The 21753-nt window shown below is 45.5% G+C and overlaps 1 protein-coding gene across 6 annotated transcripts in view; it reads left to right on the top strand.

Moving 5' to 3' along the window:
- The window catches only part of LOC115168596 (inositol 1,4,5-trisphosphate receptor type 3), a 58030-nt gene that overhangs the window by 18986 nt on the left and 17291 nt on the right, over positions 1-21753 (top strand). For 3 of the 6 annotated variants that reach the window (XM_029724012.1, XM_029724013.1, XM_029724016.1), the window contains exons 4-32: positions 120-206; positions 5285-5443; positions 5678-5776; positions 6041-6124; positions 7022-7168; positions 7283-7378; positions 7510-7569; positions 7677-7816; positions 7913-8012; positions 8103-8263; positions 8464-8605; positions 8760-8921; positions 9119-9291; positions 9398-9517; positions 9710-9898; positions 13964-14215; positions 14313-14457; positions 14600-14741; positions 15247-15443; positions 15581-15701; positions 15825-15879; positions 16769-16934; positions 17133-17288; positions 19698-19772; positions 19888-20016; positions 20168-20290; positions 20639-20839; positions 21065-21316; positions 21531-21656. In XM_029724012.1, the coding sequence (XP_029579872.1) occupies positions 120-206; positions 5285-5443; positions 5678-5776; positions 6041-6124; positions 7022-7168; positions 7283-7378; positions 7510-7569; positions 7677-7816; positions 7913-8012; positions 8103-8263; positions 8464-8605; positions 8760-8921; positions 9119-9291; positions 9398-9517; positions 9710-9898; positions 13964-14215; positions 14313-14457; positions 14600-14741; positions 15247-15443; positions 15581-15701; positions 15825-15879; positions 16769-16934; positions 17133-17288; positions 19698-19772; positions 19888-20016; positions 20168-20290; positions 20639-20839; positions 21065-21316; positions 21531-21656 (4059 nt within the window). The remainder of the gene's footprint in view (positions 1-119; positions 207-5284; positions 5444-5677; positions 5777-6040; positions 6125-7021; positions 7169-7282; positions 7379-7509; positions 7570-7676; positions 7817-7912; positions 8013-8102; positions 8264-8463; positions 8606-8759; positions 8922-9118; positions 9292-9397; positions 9518-9709; positions 9899-13963; positions 14216-14312; positions 14458-14599; positions 14742-15246; positions 15444-15580; positions 15702-15824; positions 15880-16768; positions 16935-17132; positions 17289-19697; positions 19773-19887; positions 20017-20167; positions 20291-20638; positions 20840-21064; positions 21317-21530; positions 21657-21753) is intronic. The other 3 variants (XM_029724015.1, XM_029724017.1, XM_029724014.1) reach the window with 2 other exon arrangements.

Genomic DNA, 21753 nt, shown 5'->3' with positions numbered 1-21753 from the left:
GTTAGAGACAGTACAACAAGGGTCATGCCGCCAGGTTAGAGACAGTACAACAAGGGTCATGCCGCCAGGTTAGAGACCGTACACTGGACACTGATGAAACCTTTCCTTGTTCTCCACAGCATGCCTCTAATCTGGAGCAAAAACAGAACGAGACTGAAAACAAGAAGGTCCACGGCGATGTAGTAAAATACGGCACTGTCATTCAGGTAAGGTCTGCATTCCCAGTAGCACACATCCAGGTAAGGTCTGCATTCCCAGCAGCATACATCCAGGTAAGATCTGCATTCCCAGCAGCACACATCCAGGTAAGATCTGCATTCCCAGCAGCACACATCCAGGTAAGATCTGCATTCCCAGTAGCACTGTTGAGCACAGGAGGTTGGTGGCACCTTAACTGGGGAGGACGGGCTCGTGGTAATCTCTGGAGCGGAACGAGTGGAACAATATCAAACAAATCAAATTGTATTTGTCACATGCACCAAATACAACAGCTGTAAACCTTACAGTGAAATGCTGAATACAACAGGTGTAGACCTTACAGTGAAATGCTGAATACAACAGGTGTAGTAGACCTCACAGTGAAATGCTGAATACAACAGGTGTAAACCTTACAGTGAAATGCTGAATACAACAGGTGTAGTAGACCTTACAGTGAAATGCTGAATACAACAGGTGTAGTAGACCTTACAGTGAAATGCTGAATACAACAGGTGTAGTAGACCTTACAGTGAAATGCTGAATACAACAGGTGTAGTAGACCTCACAGTGAAATGCTGAATACAACAGGTGTAGTAGACCTTACAGTGAAATGCTGAATACAACAGGTGTAGTAGACCTTACAGTGAAATGCTGAATACAACAGGTGTAGTAGACCTTACAGTGAAATGCTGAATACAACAGGTGTACACCTTACAGTAAAACGCTGACTTAGGAGCCCCTAAACAAGAATGCAGTTTTAAGAAAATACCCCCAAAAAAGTAAGAGATAAAAGTAACATAATTAAAGAGCAGCAGTAAATAACAGCAGCGAGGCTATATACAGGTGGTACTGGTACAGAGCCAATGTGTGGGGGTACCGGTTATTTGAGGTAATTGAGGTAGTATATACATGTAGGTGGAGTTTTTAAAGTGACTATGCATAGATAATAACAGAGAGTAGCAGCAGAGTAATGTAATTGGATTAGGCTGATGTCAGTGAATGGCTGGTCTTGTACCTGAGGGGAAGTTTGAGCACACCTGCACATTCTCAGTGTGATGGATCTACAGGTCACCAATCAGTAATGTGTCTGGTAAAGGGTTTGAGCACACCTGCACAGTATCAATCAGGGAGCGGTCCCAGAATACCTGTGTTTTGAATCACTTTCAGCAAGTATGCACCCAGCTAGCACATAGCATTCAGAGAAGCATATGTTACTTAGAGCTTGGTGAGAGTGTGGTTGTCCTATAGTTATGTTACATACATACTTCCCACAACGGTCTGGGAAATGGTGCAGGATAGTTGCTTGGTTTTGGAACATTCTCAACACATTAAATGACAAACATTATTTTCTAGGTATTTACTTTTAACAGAACTTTTCCTAAAAGTTCAAACATGTTTACATTTAATTGACATTTTAGTAGTGTTCTAGGAATGTTCTCCAACTGGTTTGATGTTGGGAATGTTCTCAAATAGATCAGAGAAAGTTAGGAAACAAACATTCTTCTGTCAGTACTTCAGCATAAAGTTTCCTATAGGTTTCCTCATGGTCCTATTTAATGTCATGCTCAACAGCGTCAACAAAATTCTCTCTATTGTGTTGTGTGTTGGCCACACCCACTAATTGGCTACACCAGATCTTAATGAGTGCTGGTTTCCTTTGAAATGGGGTCTGTTTGAATAGATTAAAATGATCAGCTTTATATGAGTTCTAAAAACATGACATGCTAGCACCATCCTGGTGGCGCAGTGGACTAATTCCATGGACAGAGAATAGAAGATTCTAGGTTTGGGTCTCACTGATGCTGTGTCACGATGAAAAATAAATGTGTTTGCATGATTAATGCCTAAGGAAATGAATTTCCCTGTGTCCTAACTGGGCTTGGAGTTCAGAAAAGTCTTATGGAAACATTCAGTGAAAGTTTTAAGGAAGTTCTAAAAAATTAACTATATATATTTTTTTCTGTGTTAATTAAACCTCACAGGAAAACTTTCTAGGAACCAGAGTAAAATGTTCTCAGAACCTCCCTGTAACCTAAAAATAAACATTCCCAGAACAGGCAAAATGTTCACTAATATTCTCGGAATGTTTAAAAAAAAATTCAGTTTTAGCGGCCAGGAAAAATAGAACCCAAATGGGCTAGCTGTGGGCAGCATCGCTCACTAATGGGAGTTATTGACCTTCAAGTTTCAGGGATTGGTGTTCCATACAGTCAGGTGTTTCACAACCCAAGCTTACTCATCATGACTCCTAAAAGCTGGTCCATAATGGAATGTTTCTGCATGTCACCCCTGTATGGAAACCTAGACAGTCTGTTTGTCAGGTTGCCATAGCCAGGTGAAGTCAGACTAGATTTTCCTCTTAAGTGTGTTCATATTCTAAAGAGACTCTAAGTAATGACAGAGAACAGACCATACCATACCGGTTTCTCAGTGATCCCTACTGAGTAGTTTGGTTCATCAGGCTGACCCCCAGTCTTCATGGAGGAGATTACTGAGTAGTTTGGTTCATCAGGCTGACCCCCAGTCTTCATGGAGGAGATTACTGAGTAGTTTGGTTCATCAGGCTGACCCCCCAGTCTTCATGGAGGAGATTACTGAGTAGTTTGGTTCATCAGGCTGACCCCCCATTCTTCATGGAGGAGATTACTGAGTAGTTTGGTTCATCAGGCTGACCCCCCAGTCTTCATGGAGGAGATTACTGAGTAGTTTGGTTCATCAGGCTGACCCCCAGTCTTCATGGAGGAGATTACTGAGTAGTTTGGTTCATCAGGCTGACCCCCCAGTCTTCATGGAGGAGATTACTGAGTAGTTTGGTTCATCAGGCTGACCCCCCAGTCTTCATGGAGGAGATTACTGAGTACTTTGGTTCATCAGGCTGACCCCCCAGTCTTCATGGAGGAGATTACTGAGTAGTTTGGTTCATCAGGCTGACCCCCCAGTCTTCATGGAGGAGATTACTGAGTAGTTTGGTTCATCAGGCTGACCCCCCCAGTCTTCATGGAGGAGATTACTGAGTAGTTTGGTTCATCAGGCTGACCCCCCATTCTTCATGGAGGAGATTACTGAGTAGTTTGGTTCATCAGGCTGACCCCCCAGTCTTCATGGAGGAGATTACTGAGTAGTTTGGTTCATCAGGCTGACCCCCCAGTCTTCATGGAGGAGATTACTGAGGGATGATGATGTTTTGGCAGTGTGAATTTAAGAATTCCAGAGCATGGTACCTCTGTATCTGATAGTAAATTGACTATGTGAGGTGTGGCAGTGGGGAGGGTGAAGGTTATCACAGTGTCTTGTGTTATGTAGATGGATTTCAGAATGAACCTGGAAGAATCCATTGAAGGGTTTAGGTAAACTGTCTGGGAAGTATGAGTATTTGTAGATAAAAGTGCATAATTGGTGTACATTAATGTCATAAATAGACATATTGAGTTTCTTAAACAAAAACGTTTATTAAATTGTATCTAGTCTATCAAACCAAGAACATGTGTCTGAACTTTAACATATTTTAGAGTTTTGTTAATTTTATAGATGGGCTACAGTTGATGGTTATGATCAGACATTTCCAACCCCTGTTTTCATCACTGAAGACCCAATATTAAATCATTCCTAGGAAAACGTACAGTACAGTGTCAATATCTTATGAGAAATGTATTTATTGACTGAGGTCTCGGTGCCAGGATTTCCACTGAACATGTACCTGGTCAATATTGACTCTTCTTGCAACACAAAGAGAGAGAGTGCTGTGCTCTTGTCTTTTCCTACTACCACTGATTTTGCTGATTTTAGCTACTTCATTGAGGAAAAATGTACTTACTATGATATGCAGTTGTCCCACCTAGCTATCTGAAGATGAATGTACTAACAATGACTGTGATATGTGGTTGTCCCACCTAGCTATCTGAAGATGAATGTACTAACAATGACTGTGATATGTGGTTGTCCCACCTAGCTATCTGAAGATGAATGTATTTACTATGACTGTGATATGTGGTTGTCCCACCTAGCTATCTGAAGATGAATGTATTTACTATGACTGTGATATGTGGTTGTCCCACCTAGCTATCTGAAGATGAATGTACTAACAATGACTGTGATATGTGGTTGTCCCACCTAGCTATCTGAAGATGAATGCACTTACAATGACTGTGATATGTGGTTGTCCCACCTAGCTATCTGAAGATGAATGTACTAACTAACAGTCGCTCTGGATGAGATCTAAATGTAATGCACTTACAGAATGGTGGGGACACACAGTGAAGAGTCAATGTTAAGAGCCCTCGCTGATCTGGGCAGACATTATAGGTGTGATTCAACTGTGAGAGTGAGTGAGTGAGTGAGTGAGTGAGTGAGTGAGTGAGTGATGTAATCTGTTAATGGCTGTGCAGCGAGTGCACACAGCACACCTTGGGGTTATCACAATGACAAGCATACAATGCAGTACAACTAACCTGCTGAGTCACTTTAACTTCCAGGAAGTAAGGTCTAATTTAGCTTTGAGGATTTACTGATGTTCTTCTAAGGTTTGGACACACTCTCACGCTTCCTCAGGTTTCCCCCAGTCCTTTATTCTCCTTCGGGTGGTAAAATTCCATGAACTTTCAATAAATTCCATGGTTTCCGGAAATCCCAGTTGGAGGATTCCCGGAATCGGGAGGGAATAAGCAGGAAATCCATAATCCTCCAACCAGGATTTCTGGAAAACCAGGGAATTTATTGTAAATTCCCGGAAGTTTGCAACCATAATAAGCTTCAGTGAGGACAGGTGTGCTACTTTCCCTTCATTGTCTCCTATTGAAATGCCTGAGAGCATAGTTTCTGAATGACAACCTCTGGGGGGAATCCTGTCTGTTGATACATGGTTTTAGTACTATTCATCTTGGTCTTCCAACCATGCTTTCTTAAGTGGTTCCCTTCCTGGCTGGCTGATTCCCATTCTTGAATAGGATAGCGGTGCATTCTATCCATGTCAACCTACCATCATAACAGCACATTATCACAAACATTATATGAAATTGAGTGATTTTTGGAGGTTTAACAGTGGCCTGTGTGCCTGTCTTTTTGTGTGTTTACGTATCCTGGCTGACAGCTGCTGCATATGAAGAGTAACAAGTTTCTGACTGTGAATAAGCGTCTGCCTGCCCTGCTGGAGAAGAATGCCATGCGGGTCACCCTGGACGGGACGGGGAATGAGGGCTCCTGGATGTTCATCCAACCCTTCTGGAAGCTAAGGGCCAACGGAGACAATGTAACTCAACTAACTCGTATTACAGTACACACTCAAATGACATTAATACACACTAACCTAAATGTTAGCTTCACCAAGAAAAGTACCATAACCACTATCCAGAAGGATACTGCCAATTACAGCATTGGCTTGTTTTTTTTTACTATGATGAGTACAGAGTACAGACATCGGTCTGAATAAAGAGTCATCCAAGGTACATAACCGTAACCAGTCTGGTCATGTGTTGTTCTACAGGTAGTGGTGGGAGACAAGGTGATCCTGAACCCAGTGAATGCAGGCCAGCCCTTACACGCCAGCAACAATGAGCTCTCCGACCACGCTGGATGCAAAGAGGTAATGGAGAGTTCTGTCATCATAACCACACTGTCTGATTCATCCGTGGCAAAGTCTCTGGAAGAGTGAGTCTTCTTCCTGTCACACACACCCACCCACCGAACACACACACCAACACATGCAAAACAGTTGTTACTGATGGTAATGACGAATAGCTGTAATGTTAATCTCTTGTGAAACAGATCTATGCATTTTGAGATTTTTAGCTCTGGGTTAAATGCTGTGTGTGTGTGTGTGTGTGTGTGTGTGTGTGTCCCTCTGCAGGTGAACTCTGTGAACTGCAACACTAGCTGGAAGATCAACCTGTTCATGATGTTCAGTGACCATAAGGATGAGGTCTTGAAAGGAGTAAGTCTCCTGTAACGTCCTTGATGTATACTATCTATCAAACTTCTTTCGATGTGATCGATATCTTGGTCACTTTCACAGCCAAACACTGTCACCAATAATAGCATTAGAACCTCCAGATGTAGATAAATGCATCACTCTGCTGGTGTGTCTGGTCAGGGGGATGATAAATGCATCACTCTGCTGGTGTGTCTGGTCAGGGGGATGATAAATACATCACTCTGCTGGTGTGTCTGGTCAGGGGGATGATAAATGCATCACTCTGCTGGTGTGTCTGGTCAGGGGGATGATAAATGCATCACTCTGCTGGTGTGTCTGGTCAGGGGGATGATAAATGGATCACTCTGCTGGTGTGTCTGGGCAGGGGGATGATAAATACATCACTCTGCTGGTGTGTCTGGTCAGGGGGATGATAAATACATCACTCTGCTGGTGTGTCTGGTCAGGGGGATGATAAATGCATCACTCTGCTGGTGTGTCTGGTCAGGGGGATGATAAATACATCACTCTGCTGGTGTGTCTGGGCAGGGGGATGATAAATGCATCACTCTGCTGGTGTGTCTGATCAGGGGGATGATAAATACATCACTCTGCTGGTGTGTCTGGGCAGGGGGATGATAAATGCATCACTCTGCTGGTGTGTCTGGTCAGGGGGATGATAAATACATCACTCTGCTGGTGTGTCTGGTCAGGGGGATGATAAATACATCACTCTGCTGGTGTGTCTGGCCAGGGGGATGATAAATGCATCACTCTGCTGGTGTGTCTGGTCAGGGGGATGATAAATGCATCACTCTGCTGGTGTGTCTGGTCAGGGGGATGATAAATGCATCACTCTGCTGGTGTGGCTGGTCAGGGGGATGATAAATGCATCACTCTGCTGGTGTGTCTGGTCAGGGGGATGTCGTGCGGTTGTTCCACGCTGAGCAGGAGAAGTTCCTGACCTGTGATGAGTACAAGGTCAAGCTACATGTGTTCCTCCGTACCACCCTGCGCCAGTCTGCTACCTCTGCCACCAGCTCTAATGCCCTGTGGGAAGTGGAGGTTGGTACACACACACACACACACACACACACACACAATATGCTCTGTTGTACCGTAGCTAAATGGTTTAAGTGATGACGGAGGTTTGTTTTGATGGTGTGATTGTTTTCCAAGGTGGTGCATCACGATCCGTGTCGAGGAGGGGCCGGACACTGGAACACTCTCTATCGTTTTAAACACCTTGCCACAGGGAGTTACCTGGCAGCTGAGGTAACACACCGCTGCACTACTGTGTATTGGACCACGGCTTTTAGTCACCACGTTGTGGTCATTATACAGGCTGAATTGATGTTGGGTCGTTTTACTTCATAGAGCACTATGTGTTGTTATCGTTGCTTTAGGAAAATCCGGGTTACAAAGGTGACGGCGTTGAAATCCAGACGTCGGTGATTGAAGATACGGTACGCGTACTATATTATTTGACTGTCTAGGGTTACTGATGCCGGTGTGATGCTGACAGTCAGTGTTACTGTGTTAAACCCTGACCCTTGACCCCTGCCCTCTGTAGCAGGATAGTAGAAGAAAACTGAAGATTCTGGGTGAGAGGATCAAGTACAAGCTGTCGGCTATGCCACATGGGAATGACATTGCCTCTTTGTTTGAGCTAGACCCCACAACTCTGCAGAAAACAGACTCCTTTGTGCCAAGGTAGTGTATTGCATCGACCTTGCACAGACTGTACCATACAGTAAAGACTTTCACTATGTTTCACTGGCTCTCTATTGTAAACTTTCTTCCTCTCAGGAATTCGTATGTGCGCCTCAGACACCTATGCACCAACACGTGGATCCAGAGCACCAACGTGCCCATAGATATAGATGAGGAGAGACCTATTAGACTCATGGTAAGTATAGGCTGTTGTACATGCACTGTCACTTGACACTGACTTCCTGTCAGAAACAGACAGTCTTTCTGTTGCATCTCCCTCTCTCAGCTGGGCACCTGTCCTACCAAAGAGGATAAGGAGGCCTTTGCCATCGTGTCAGTGCCAGTGATGGAGATCCGGGATCTAGACTTTGCCAACGATGCCAGTTTCATGTTGAGCACCGTAGTGGACAGGTTTAACGAGGGATTTATCAGTCCCAATGACAGAAGGTAAAGTGTCTGCAGAAAAGGCGTAAAAATATATCCATGAAATCAAACCATTTTTATGAAAGAAAGCTTTGGGTCGGTTTCCTCTCCGTTCTACTTGATTGAAGTCAGCATTTTAAGCGCTAGCACTGTAGCAGTCAATAGGGTTAGTTCCCTGGCCAGACCAGTAACAGCTGTGTGTGTCCTTTTCCTTGACACTGCAGGTTTGCCATTAAGCTGCTAGAGGACCTGGTGTTCTTTGTGGTGGACACGCCCAACAGCGGTCAGGTTGTGCTAGATGTGGTGATGACCAAGGTCAACCGAGAGAGACAGAAACTCATGAGGGAACAAAACATCCTCAAACAGGTCAGAAGAACCATTTTAAACAAGCCTAATGTAATGGCGCCTGCCTAAACATCAGATTGATGATGACATATAGGTTTATCTTTTCTTGTCATAATTATATCCATATTGTCACATGTTACCTTGAATATTTCTCTATTCTTTTGTCCCGCCACAGATCTTTGGGATCCTGAAGGCCCCGTTCAAGGATAAAGGGGCAGAAGGCCCATTGCTGCGATTGGAGGAGCTGTCAGACCAGAAGAATTCCCCCTACCAGTACATGTTTCGCCTCTGTTACCGGGTGCTGCGACATTCACAGCAGGACTACCGCAAGAACCAGGTACTGTACACCACATTGCCTCACATTCTGTAACAGGGTCGATTACTTTTCCTGGCCCAATATAAAATGATTGATCCCTTAGCCTCCTTTGCTGCTAAAGCTAAATGCTAAAGCTAAATGTAGAGCAACAGGCCACTTGGATGATACACAAAGTGGCTGACAGCAGAAAAAATCCCCACTCTTGCTCCCCCCCTCAGGAGCACATAGCCAAGCAGTTTGGGTTGATGCAGTCTCAGATTGGCTATGACATCCTGGCTGAGGACACCATCACTGCCCTGCTGCACAACAACCGCAAGCTGCTGGAGAAACACATCACTAAGAAGGAGGTGGAGACCTTCGTTAGCCTGGTCCGCAAGAACAGGGAACCCAGGTGAGGAGAGAGACCCCCCCCAAAAAAAAAATTATATTCAAATAATATTTCTGTTCATTCAAAACCTTTTGTGGTGTAACTTAAACATTGGCCTGTTTCCCCTCAGGTTTCTGGACTACCTGTCAGATCTGTGTGTGTCCAACAACGTGGCCATTTCTGTAACTCAGGAGCTGATCTGTAAGTGTGTGCTGGATCCCAGGAACCAAGACATTCTCATCAAGACTGAGTAAGTGGTGCTCTTCTTTACTGTGTATATTCCTACACACACAAACATACAGTTGACATGCAATGGCCTCTCTCTCTGTGTGTGTGTGTGTGTGTGTGTGTGTGTGTGTGTGTGTGTGTGTGTGTGTGTGTGTGTGTGTGTGTGTGTTCTTCTGGGTTGAGTGTTCATGATTTAATGTGTTTTCCCATGCAGACGGCGCGTGCCCAAAGAGATGCCCCATGCCACTGAATACATGGGCATGGAAGAGTATGCTGACGATGATGAGGTGTGGCTGGTCTGGACTGACAAGACCAATGAGAAGCAAGAGAAGGGCATCAGACAGCTAGCCCAGGAGGCCAGACAGGGGAACGCTCATGACGAGAACGTGCTCAGATACTATAGGTAGATGGATTTATTTATTTTAATTTTATTTAACCTTTATTTATCCTGAAGGAGACTACTTATCTAACATCAGTAACCTTAAGGGTGCAACTTAGGCTTCTAAAACCAAACAATAGCCTAACAAATGAACAACTCTTACAAATAAAGTACAAAGACAACTTTTGGTTGTCTTTATTAAGACATCCTCTGTATCTGTCACGTGGGCTCCCTCTCCGGCCTCTAGGTCACCAGGCTGCTCATTATAATGCACACCCGTTGCCATCGTTACGCGCATCAGCGCATAATGACACTAACCTGGACTCCATCAAATCAAATTTATTTATATAGCCCTTCGTACATCAGCTGATATCTCAAAGTGCTGTACAGAAACTCAGCCTAAAACCCCAAACAGCAAGCAATGCAGGTGTAGAAGCACGGTGGCTAGGAAAAACTCCCTAGGAAAAACTCCCTAGAAAGGCCAAAACCTAGGAAGAAACCTAGAGAGGAGCCAGGCTATGAGGGGTGGCCAGTCCTCTTCTGGCTGTGCCGGGTGGAGATTATAACAGAACATGGTCAAGATGTTAAAATGTTCATAAATGACCAGCATGGTCAAATAATAATAATCACAGTAGTTGTCGAGGGTGCAACAAGTCAGCAACTCAAGAGTAAGTGTCAGTTGGCTTTTTCATAGCCGACTCCATCACCTCCTTGATTACCTGCCCTTTATATGTCACTCCCTTTGGTTTCTTCCTTCCCCAGGCGTCATCGTTTCTGTTCCTGGGTCGTGTCTGTGCGTTGTTTGTGTTACGTGTTTGTTTCATTTATTTATTAAAACGCTCACTCCCTGAACTCGCTTCCCGATTCTCAGCGCACATCGTTACAATATCACATTTCAGCCAGAACGCCCAGCCAACCTGCTCAAAGGAAAGTTTGGGGAAACAAAAGTTTCATACAAACACTCATACACCTACACATTAACACACAGAAACAGTACATCCTGCATATAATTCATATCATAGGCCTAATAGTACTGTAGAACTCTTCTTGCACACTATAGCTGGGTCACCCCGTCCTGCCACTAAGGGTCAACAGCCCTGCAGCACCCCAACCCAACACACCCCACTCAGATTTAGGATCTTAGTGAAACATTCATTATTGTTTTCAGATGTGTTAGGCCAAGGCCAGAGTGACAACCAGCAGTACGGCAGATCCCCAGGGCCAGGACTGAGCAGCCCAGCAGCTAGGGATTGCCTAAATAGGTATCTCCTCTGACATGGGCATGTTTTCAATACAGACTTATTTTGTCGTACAGTATTCTATATAAGGGTTTTAGTCCTTATGAAAGTTGCCCAGTATACCCTTAATCTAGTGATACATAACTTGACATTTCTTCCATCCATTGTGGGAGGATAACCAACCTTCCAATTAATGGCAATGCATTTCTTAGCTGCTATAAATTCTAGGTTACATAGTTTCTTCTGATAAGTCTACAGTATCAACATTCCAAGCAAAGAAAAACTGAGTGAAGGGAGAATCTGTAGACATGCTGAGATAAAAGAACATACTCTTTGCCAGAATTCAGCCAGCCTTCACAAGACCATAACATATGCAAATATGTCCCCTTTTGTGTTTTACACTTCCAGCAGAATGACATTTCTGAGTACATGATATTCACTTACACTGGCATATAGTATGGTCTCTGGATGGTCTTAAACCGCAGTAATTTATGTCTGAGATGATATGAACATGACGAAGCATTCTAACACATCTGTATCCATTCATCATCATCAGTAGTGTCTCCCAGGTCTTCCTCACATATTTTTGTTTTACATGTTTTGTCTCACTGCGAAAAGCCTCTCAACCCTTGATACAGTTTGGAAATTAACTTTAGAGGTTTGTCAGACTGCCTTAAAATAGTTTCAATAAACTGTATCTGCAAAAGTTCACCTCAGCGCCGTCACACACTGGACTTCCTTAGCTGCCTGACCTCTGCGCCGTCACAGACTGGTCTTCCTTAGCTGCCTGACCTCTGCACCGTCACAGACTGGTCTTCCCTAACTGCCTGACCTCAGCGCCGTCACAGACTGGTCTTCCCTAACTGTCTGACCTCTGCTCCGTCACAGACTGGTCTTCCTTAGCTGCCTGACCTCTGCGCCGTCACAGACTGGTCCTCCTTAGCTGCCTGACCTCTGCGCCGTCAAGACTGGTCTTCCCTAACTGCCTGACCTCTGCGCCGTCACAGACTGGTCTTCCCTAACTGCCTGACCTCAGCGCAGTCACAGACTGGTCTTCCCTAACTGTCTGACCTCTGCGTCGTCAGACTGGTCTTCCCTAACTGCCTGACCTGAGCGCCGTCACAGACTGGTCTTCCCTAACTGCCTGACCTCAGCGCCATCACAGACTGGTCTTCCTTAGCTGCCTGACCTCTGCGTCATCAGACTGGTCTTCCCTAACTGTCTGACCTTAGCGCCGTCACAGACTGGTCTTCCCTAACTGCCTGACCTTAGCGCCGTCACAGACTGGTCTTCCCTAACTGCCTGGCCTCAGCGCAGTCACAGACTGGTCTTCCCTAACTGCCTGGCCTCAGCGCAGTCACAGACTGGTCTTCCTTAGCTGCCTGACCTCTGCGCCGTCACAGACTGGTCTTCCCTAACTGCCCGACCTCAGCGCCATCACAGACTGGTCTTCCCTAACTGCCCGACCTCAGCGCCGTCACAGACTGGTCTTCCCTAACTGCCTGACCTCTGCGTCATCAGACTGGTCTTCCCTAACTGCCTGGCCCTGATGAGACCCCTGTCACCATCTGATCCTGCTCAGATGAGGCATGACAAATTATTACCTTGGTGTACATTATATTATCCAAGAATAAAAATGGTTAAATAATAGAAATTACCATTATTCCCTGATCCCAGACTGTACCCATCAACTCGAGATGGAACTTTGTTTCCATTCGCTGATTGTTATAATATACAGCAGAATTCACCTGAGCTCCGTAGACTGGTCTTCCCTGGCTGTCTGACCCAGTAAGGACACCTGTCACCATCTGATCCTGCTAAAACATGATGAGCATAGTGTTGTGTACTGACTGTGCACCATGACAGTGTAGCCTGTAGAGCTGTCAGTGTGAAACGTAGTGAATTAATTAGGGAAACTGACAGATCAATAAAGTTACATTGCTATACTGACTAATAAAAACTCACATTGCGCTGAAAAAAAAAAATAGAATATCGGTTTTCAATCGTTTGGCCTCTGGTTTCATTGTTTGATTCATGTCTAGTGTGATCGAGACAAAAATATTAGCTAAACTTAGTGAGCTAGCTAGCGTTAGCCAACTTTTGGCTAGCTCTAGCTAATGGTACATCATCAAATTTACTTCTGTTGAAATAGGACAAAACAAAGGCTACAAAACATTTCCATACACACACAAGCTGTTAGATACTGCTACCTGACAGATAGTTAGAGGCTAGCTAGAGCTCAACTGGCTGTGGTAGCTACTAGCAAGCTAACTAGCTGCTAGTAGTTCATTCACTTCAGTCGAGAGGGAATGGAACATTAGCGAACGTAACGTGTCAGTTACACTACTAGCTCAGCACTGGGAATAAATACTTTTCCCCCCCTGTCAAACAGCAGTTACCTTGCCAGCTAGATCAGCCAACTAAAGAGTAGCCAGTTTCTGCTCTGCTTGCATTTACAACTCATTGAAAGAGCGTAACAGACAGCAGCTGCCTCTGTTCATCTCTCCCATGCTGGCCCTATACACCAGCTTTCAGAAGCTTTGCCTATCTGACCTCTCTGAGGCATCCGCATGGTCCTAAAGCACACCGTTGCCATGTTTTGTATCACAGTGCAATGATAAAACTGGGGGGAGGACAAAAATACAATTTCATAATGCGGGGGGGGGTCATATCCCCCCTGTCCACAGTGAAAGTTGCATCCCTTCCATTATGTCTAGATATGGGAATGTCCTGTTACTAAAGGTAATGTAAACAGGAAATTGTACTAATCTGAAGTATTTCAACCCTGTGACCAACTTTGATGAAGTCTTGTGTATGATTCATTCTCAAACCTTCCCCTTTGTCCCTGCAGGTACCAGCTGAAGCTGTATGCGCGGATATGTCTGGACCGCCAGTACCTGGCCATAGGTGAGATCTCTAAGCAGCTGGATGTGGAGCTCATCTTCCTGTGTATGATGGACGAGACGCTGCCCTTTGACCTCAGAGCCTCCTTCTGCAGACTCATGCTGCACACTCACGTCGACCGAGACCCTCAGGAGCTGGTGACCCCCGTCAGGTTTGCACGTCTGTGGACAGAGATCCCAACCTCCATCACAATTAAAGAGTAAGACTTCAAGCATTTTTCCCAGAACATTGCATTGTGCACATTGAGGTACAGGTTAACTAACGCTGTGTATTTCTATATCTCTTCCCTTGCTTAGTTATGATTCCAACATGGATGACTTGCGGGACAATAAGAAGAACAAGTTTGCCAACACCATGGTGTTCATGGAAGAGTACCTCAACAACGTCCTCAATGACGACCTGCCTTTCGCTGACGAGGAGAAGAACAAACTCACCTATGAGGTGTCAATTCCCTCCTCATTCCTATTCCCATTTAACAATACTGTGAAGACCTCAAAAACACCTATATTTGGTAATGGGACAAGAACTCTCTGGCTCTCTACCACTTTAGAATGATAACTGCTAGAATGTTCTGTCCCCTCAGGTGGTGAGCCTGGCCAGACACCTCATCTACTTCGGCTTCTACAGTTTCTTTGAGCTGCTGAGGTTGACACGTACTCTTCTGGGAATCATTGACTGTATTCCCAACCCTTCACTTCACCCAGTGCTCCAGGATGATGGCAGTGGTAAGAGGATAAGAAACACCTCTGCATTCAACAGTATTAGGGGAGAATTACCACACATTTTATGAAAAACAAATCGGTACAACTGACGTTCATATTCAAGGTTTCCTCAATGCTTTTCACCATCTCCGTTATAATGGAGTAGTTTCCTCAATGCTTTTCACCATCTCTGTTATAATGGAGTAGTTTCCTCAATGCTTTTCACCATCTCCGTTATAATGGAGTAGTTTCCTCAATGCTTTTCACCATCTCTGTTATAATGGAGTAGTTTCCTCAATGCTTTTCACCATCTCCGTTATAATGGAGTAGTTTCCTCAATGCTTTTCACCATCTCTGTTATAATGGAGTAGTTTCCTCAATGCTTTTCACCATCTCCGTTATAATGGAGGTTTCCTCAATGCTTTTCACCATCTCCGTTATAATGGAGTAGTTTCCTCAATGCTTTTCACCATCTCCGTTATAATGGAGTAGTTTCAGGCTTCTTTACATCTCCCATTCTGTGTTTTAGGAAAGAACATGAAGCGTTCCATCCATGGCGTGGGTCAGATGATGTCCACCATGGTACTGAACAGGAAACAGTCCATGTTTGGAGGTCCAGGGAGGACTGTTTCCATTATAGAAGGACCGAACCGCAGCAAGGACAGCATCGGCAAACAGGACATCACCGTCATGGACACCAAGTTGAAAATACTGGAAATCCTGCAGGTTTGATAAACCGACTGGAAGCTACGACATCTTCTCATAGGGTTGTGTTTATGCTTGTAATGGAAAACAAGTCATAGCCCTTCATGTATCCCTTTTAATGCTAAACGCTGTTCTTTCTTTCTCTTGTTGATGTTCAGTTTATCCTGAATGTCCGCCTGGACTACCGGCTCTCCTTCCTGCTGTCTGTCTTCAAGAAGGAGTTTGTTGACGTTTATCCCATGGCAGATGCCGATGCTACAACATCAATGGAGCAAGCAGGTAGTGCAGTGGCTATTTTAAGGGACCCATTGCTCTCTACTAACCAGGCCTTATACATTATTCCTCTTTGAACAGCTTCTCTCCACCTCAATAAATCACATTCTTAACTCTGTCTTTCAACAGCCACCATCAACCTGCAGCACATAGGAGATCAGGCAGAGGCCATGTTTGGTGTGGGGTAGGTTCACTACTGAAGTCCTTCTCCAGAACATGTCTTGTTGTTATAATAATATAAGCCATTTAGCAGATGCTTTTATTCAAAGCAACTTACGTTCATGCGTGCATACATTTTACATATGGACAGTCCCGGGATTTGAAACCACAATCCTGGCATTGCAAGAGCCATGCTCTACCAACTGAGACACAGAGGAACAGCATACTAACCTGTGACTGTGTCCTCCTGTCAGGAAGGGGAACAGCATACTAACCCGTGACTGTGTCCTCCTGTCAGGAAGGGGAACAGCATACTAACCCGTGACTGTGTCCTCCTGTCAGGAAGGGGAACAGCATGCTAACCTGTGACTGTGTCCTCCTGTCAGGAAGGGGAACAGCATACTAACCCGTGACTGTGTCCTCCTGTCAGGAAGGGGAACAGCATGCTAACCTGTGACTGTGTCCTCCTGTCAGGAAGGGGAACAGCATACTAACCCGTGACTGTGTCCTCCTGTCAGGAAGGGGAACAGCATACTAACCCGTGACTGTGTCCTCCTGTCAGGAAGGGGAACAGCATGCTAACCCGTGACTGTGTCCTCCTGTCAGGAAGGGGAACAGCATGCTAACCTGTGACTGTGTCCTCCTGTCAGGAAGGGGAACAGCATACTAACCCGTGACTGTGTCCTCCTGTCAGGAAGGGGAACAGCATACTAACTCGTGACTGTGTCCTCCTGTCAGGAAGGGGAACAGCATGCTAACCCGTGACTGTGTCCTCCTGTCAGGAAGGGGAACAGCATGCTAACCCGTGACTGTGTCCTCCTGTCAGGAAGGGGAACAGCATACTAACCCGTGACTGTGTCCTCCTGTCAGGAAGGGGAACAGCATACTAACCCGTGACTGTGTCCTCCTGTCAGGAAGGGGAACAGCATACTAGAGGTGGATGATGAGGGAGGTCGAATGTTCTTGAGGGTGTTGATCCACCTCACCATGCATGATTACCCTGCACTGGTGTCTGGGGCCCTCCAGCTGCTCTTCAAGCACTTCAGCCAGAGACAGGAGGTCCTGCATACCTTTAAACAGGTAAGGAGATCAATTCAAAATGATGAAATGACTGAAGGCAAACAAATAATAAACAAACAATAATGACCTGCACTCCAATATAAACTCGGTACAGTATCTGCAAGTACTCTATTGCCATCTCGTTCTTATACAGCATCTATATATTCTTGCTATCTTTGTTTCCTGGTCTCTCTGAAATTGTCTCCATGTTGTCCTCAGGTCCAGTTGCTGATCTCGGGCCAGGATGTTGATAACTACAAGCTGATAAAGAGCGACCTTGACCTTCTCCGCACCATGGTGGAGAAGTCTGAGCTCTGGGTGGACAAGAAGAGCGGCTCTGGAGGAGGGGAGGGGAACAAAAATGAAAATGCAGAGGTGAGGGCTTTAGATTGAAGAGACTCTATTATTACCAGTGTAGGACCTAACACCATGCTAACAGCACTTAGTCTGGACCTAACACCATGCTAACAGCACTTAGTCTGGACCTAACACCATGCTAACAGCACTTAGTCTGGACCTAACACCGCGCTAACAGCACTTAGTCTGGACCTAACACCATGCTAACAGCACTTAGTATAGGGACTAACACCGCGCTAACAGCGCTTAGTCTGGACCTAACACCATGCTAACAGCACTTAGTCTGGACCTAACACCATGCTAACAGCACTTAGTATAGGGACTAACACCGCGCTAACAGCACTTAGTCTGGACCTAACACCGCGCTAACAGCACTTAGTCTGGACCGAACACCATGCTAACAGCACTTAGTATAGGGACTAACACAGCGCTAACAGCACTTAGTCTGGACCTAACACCGTGCTAACAGCACTTAGTCTGGACCTAACACCATGCTAACAGCACTTAGTCTGGACCTAACACCGCGCTAACAGCACTTAGTCTGGACCTAACACCATGCTAACAGCACTTAGTCTGGACCTAACACCGCGCTAACAGCACTTAGTCTGGACCTAACACCATGCTAACAGCACTTAGTATAGGACCTAACACCATGCTAACAGCACTTAGTCTGGACCTAACACCATGCTAACAGCACTTAGTATAGGACCTAACACCATGCTAACAGCACTTAGTCTGGACCTAACACCATGCTAACAGCACTTAGTCTGGACCTAACACCATGCTAACAGCACTTAGTGTAGGAACTAACACCATGCTAACAGCACTTAGTGTAGGAACTAACACCATGCTAACAGCACTTAGTATAGGACCTAACACCATGCTAACAGCACTTAGTATAGGACCTAACACCATGCTAACAGCACTTAGTATAGGACCTAACACCATGCTAACAGCGCTTAGTATAGGACCTAACACCGCGCTAACAGCACTTAGTCTGGACCTAACACCATGCTAACAGCACTTAGTATAGGACCTAACACCATGCTAACAGCACTTAGTATAGGACCTAACACCATGCTAACAGCGCTTAGTGTAGGACCTAACACCATGCTAACAGCGCTTAGTGTAGGAACTAACACCATGCTAACAGCACTTAGTATAGGACCTAACACCATGCTAACAGCACTTAGTGTAGGACCTAACACCATGCTAACAGCACTTAGTATAGGGACTAACACCGCGCTAACAGCGCTTAGTGTAGGAACTAACACCATGCTAACAGCACTTAGTATAGGACCTAACACCATGCTAACAGCACTTAGTATAGGACCTAACACCATGCTAACAGCGCTTAGTGTAGGACCTAACACCATGCTAACAGCGCTTAGTGTAGGAACTAACACCATGCTAACAGCACTTAGTATAGGACCTAACACCATGCTAACAGCACGTAGTGTAGGACCTAACACCATGCTAACATCACTTAGTATAGGGACTAACACCGCGCTAACAGCACTTAGTGTAGGACCTAACACCGCGCTAACAGCACTTAGTATAGGACCTAACACCATGCTAACAGCACTTAGTATAGGACCTAACACCATGCTAACAGCGCTTAGTGTAGGAACTAACACCATGCTAACAGCACTTAGTATAGGACCTAACACCGCGTTAACAGCACTTAGTATAGGACCTAACACCATGCTAACAGCACTTAGTATAGGACCTAACACCATGCTAACAGCACTTAGTGTAGGAACTAACACCATGCTAACAGCACTTAGTGTAGGAACTAACACCATGCTAACAGCACTTAGTATAGGACCTAACACCATGCTAACAGCGCTTAGTGTAGGAACTAACACCGTGCTAACAGCACTTAGTATAGGACCTAACACCGTGCTAACAGCACTTAGTATAGGACCTAACACCGCGCTAACAGCACTTAGTATAGGGACTAACACCATGCTAACAGCACTTAGTGTAGGACCTAACACCATGCTAACAGCACTTAGTGTAGGACCTAACACCGCGCTAACAGCACTTAGTATAGGGACTAACACCGCGCTAACAGCACTTAGTGTAGGACCTAACACCGCGCTAACAGCACTTAGTATAGGACCTAACACCATGCTAACAGCACTTAGTATAGGAACTAACACCATGCTAACAGCACTTAGTGTAGGGACTAACACCGTGCTAACAGCACTTAGTGTAGGGACTAACACCGTGCTAACAGCACTTAGTATAGGAACTAACACCATGCTAACAGCACTTAGTATAGGAACTAACACCATGCTAACAGCACTTAGTGTAGGGACTAACACCATGCTAACAGCACTTAGTATAGGAACTAACACCATGCTAACAGCACTTAGTATAGGAACTAACACCATGCTAACAGCACTTCTGGTTTCCTTTTAGAATGACTTAGAGGATGTGACCCTGAAGAAAGAGCAGTCGGATAAGAGCAATGAGAACTACCAGAAAGTCAGAGAGGTGTGTATCTTTTCCATTGGAACTGTCACATTTTCCTTCACCCAGGTTAGCATGTCCCATAGTCCCCGTGGAGTAGTGTTGTGCTGTATTTCTGAAGACATTCTGTTTCCTCCAGATCATGGAGCGTCTGAATAAGATGTGCAGCACGGGGGTGTGGAAGAAGCAGCAGAGACTCCTGAAGAACATGGGAGCCCACAAAGTGATGCTGGACCTGCTGCAGGTGTCATACGATCAGGTGAGGGCTGTACGTGAACGGTGCTTTACCCCCACACTGACAACCAAACACATAGTCCAATACTAACATATCTACTAAAACATCCCGGTGTTGTAATTTAAAGCCACCCTAAATAACATTACTTCTGTCTCTCTCTCTCACACACTTTCCTGGGTTTCAGCATGACACCAAGATGCAAGGGATCATCAGGTGCACTCACCTGTTCCTGCAGAAGTTCTGCATGGGGAACCTGGAGAACCAGGTGCTGCTTCATAAGAACCTCAGCCTCTTCCTGAACCCAGGAGTAAGTGAATTCACACACCATGTTGTTTTCTACTTCAATCCATCCTATTCTCATCAGACGTAATAATGAACCATCTCTCTCTCTCTCTCTCTCGCTCTCGCTCTCTCGCTCTCTCGCTCTCTCGCTCTCTCTCTCTTGCTCTCTCTCTCTCTCTCCCTTCCCCCTTGCCCATTTCTCTTTCTCTCTGTCCCTTCCCCTCTCTCCTTCCTTCCTTCCTTCCTTCCCCTCTCTCCCTTCCCCTCTCTCTCTCTCTCTCTCTCTCTCTCTCTCCCTTCCCCCGTCTCTCTCCCTTCCCCCGTCTCTCTTTCTCTCTCCCCCTTCCCTCTCTCTCCCCCTTCCCTCCTCCAGCTCATGGAGGCTGAGACGGTTCAGCACATCTTCAGTAATAACTACCAACTGTGTACAGAGATCAGTGAGAACGTGCTGCAGCACTTCGTCCACTGCCTGGCCACTCACGGACGCCACGTCCAGTACCTCAACTTCCTGCACACCATCATCAAGGCCGAGGGGAAGTATGTGAAGAAGTGTCAGGACATGATCATGACTGAGGTAAGGGACCTTCCCCCACAACCCATTTGTTAACCCTGCCTTTTTAATTAATATGGAATCAACCTCTAAAAGTTGTAAATAATGCTGAAGTTTTGTCCATGTTTATCTTGTCTAGTCTGTTTTACAATCCAAAGTTTGTGTGAAACGCTGCTAAAATAACAGATGAACCACATCCAGCCACAGTAATCACATCGGTAAGGATGTAATTATTCGTCTCCCCTCTAGTTAACCAACGCCGGTGAGGATGTGGTGGTGTTTTATAATGACAAGGCGTCATTTTCCACCATGCTGGAGCTGATGGCAGAGTCCAGGGAGGGGGTTCAGGAGCACAGCCCCCTGCGCTACCACATCTCTCTGGTGGAGCTGCTATCTGCCTGCGCTGAAGGCAAGAACGTATACACAGAGATCAAATGTACCTCGCTGCTACCCCTAGAGGACGTGGTGAGAGTGGTCACACACGAGGACTGTATCACAGAGGTATGTCTCAAATGGAACAGGCATATAATTAGTTAGTTAGTTAGTACCCTACATTATCCTCATTTAGAAAAAACCACAGCAGCATGCAATGATCTGCGGACATACACCTGCAAAGGTAATGTTAACATTATCATTACAAAATGTAAAGACGGGTGACCCAGGTGTGTGTGTGTGTGTGTGTGTGTGTGTGTGTGTGTGTGTGTGTGTTCCTCAGGTGAAGGTTGCCTATGTGAACTTTGTGAATCACTGCTATGTAGACACAGAGGTAGAGATGAAGGAGATCTACACCAGCAACCATATCTGGAAACTGTTTGAGGACTTCGTCGTGGACATGGCCAGGGTAAGTCTCACTCCCCAATCAATGGGACCACTCTCACCCACAAGTCTCACCCACAAGTCTCACCCACAAGTCTCATCCTCTCTGTGTTTTGCGCAAT

This window comes from Salmo trutta, chromosome 30 (assembly GCF_901001165.1).
Source record: "Salmo trutta chromosome 30, fSalTru1.1, whole genome shotgun sequence".
Classification (NCBI taxonomy): Eukaryota; Metazoa; Chordata; class Actinopteri; order Salmoniformes; family Salmonidae; genus Salmo; species Salmo trutta.
This window is presented reverse-complemented; position numbering and strand designations above follow the sequence as displayed.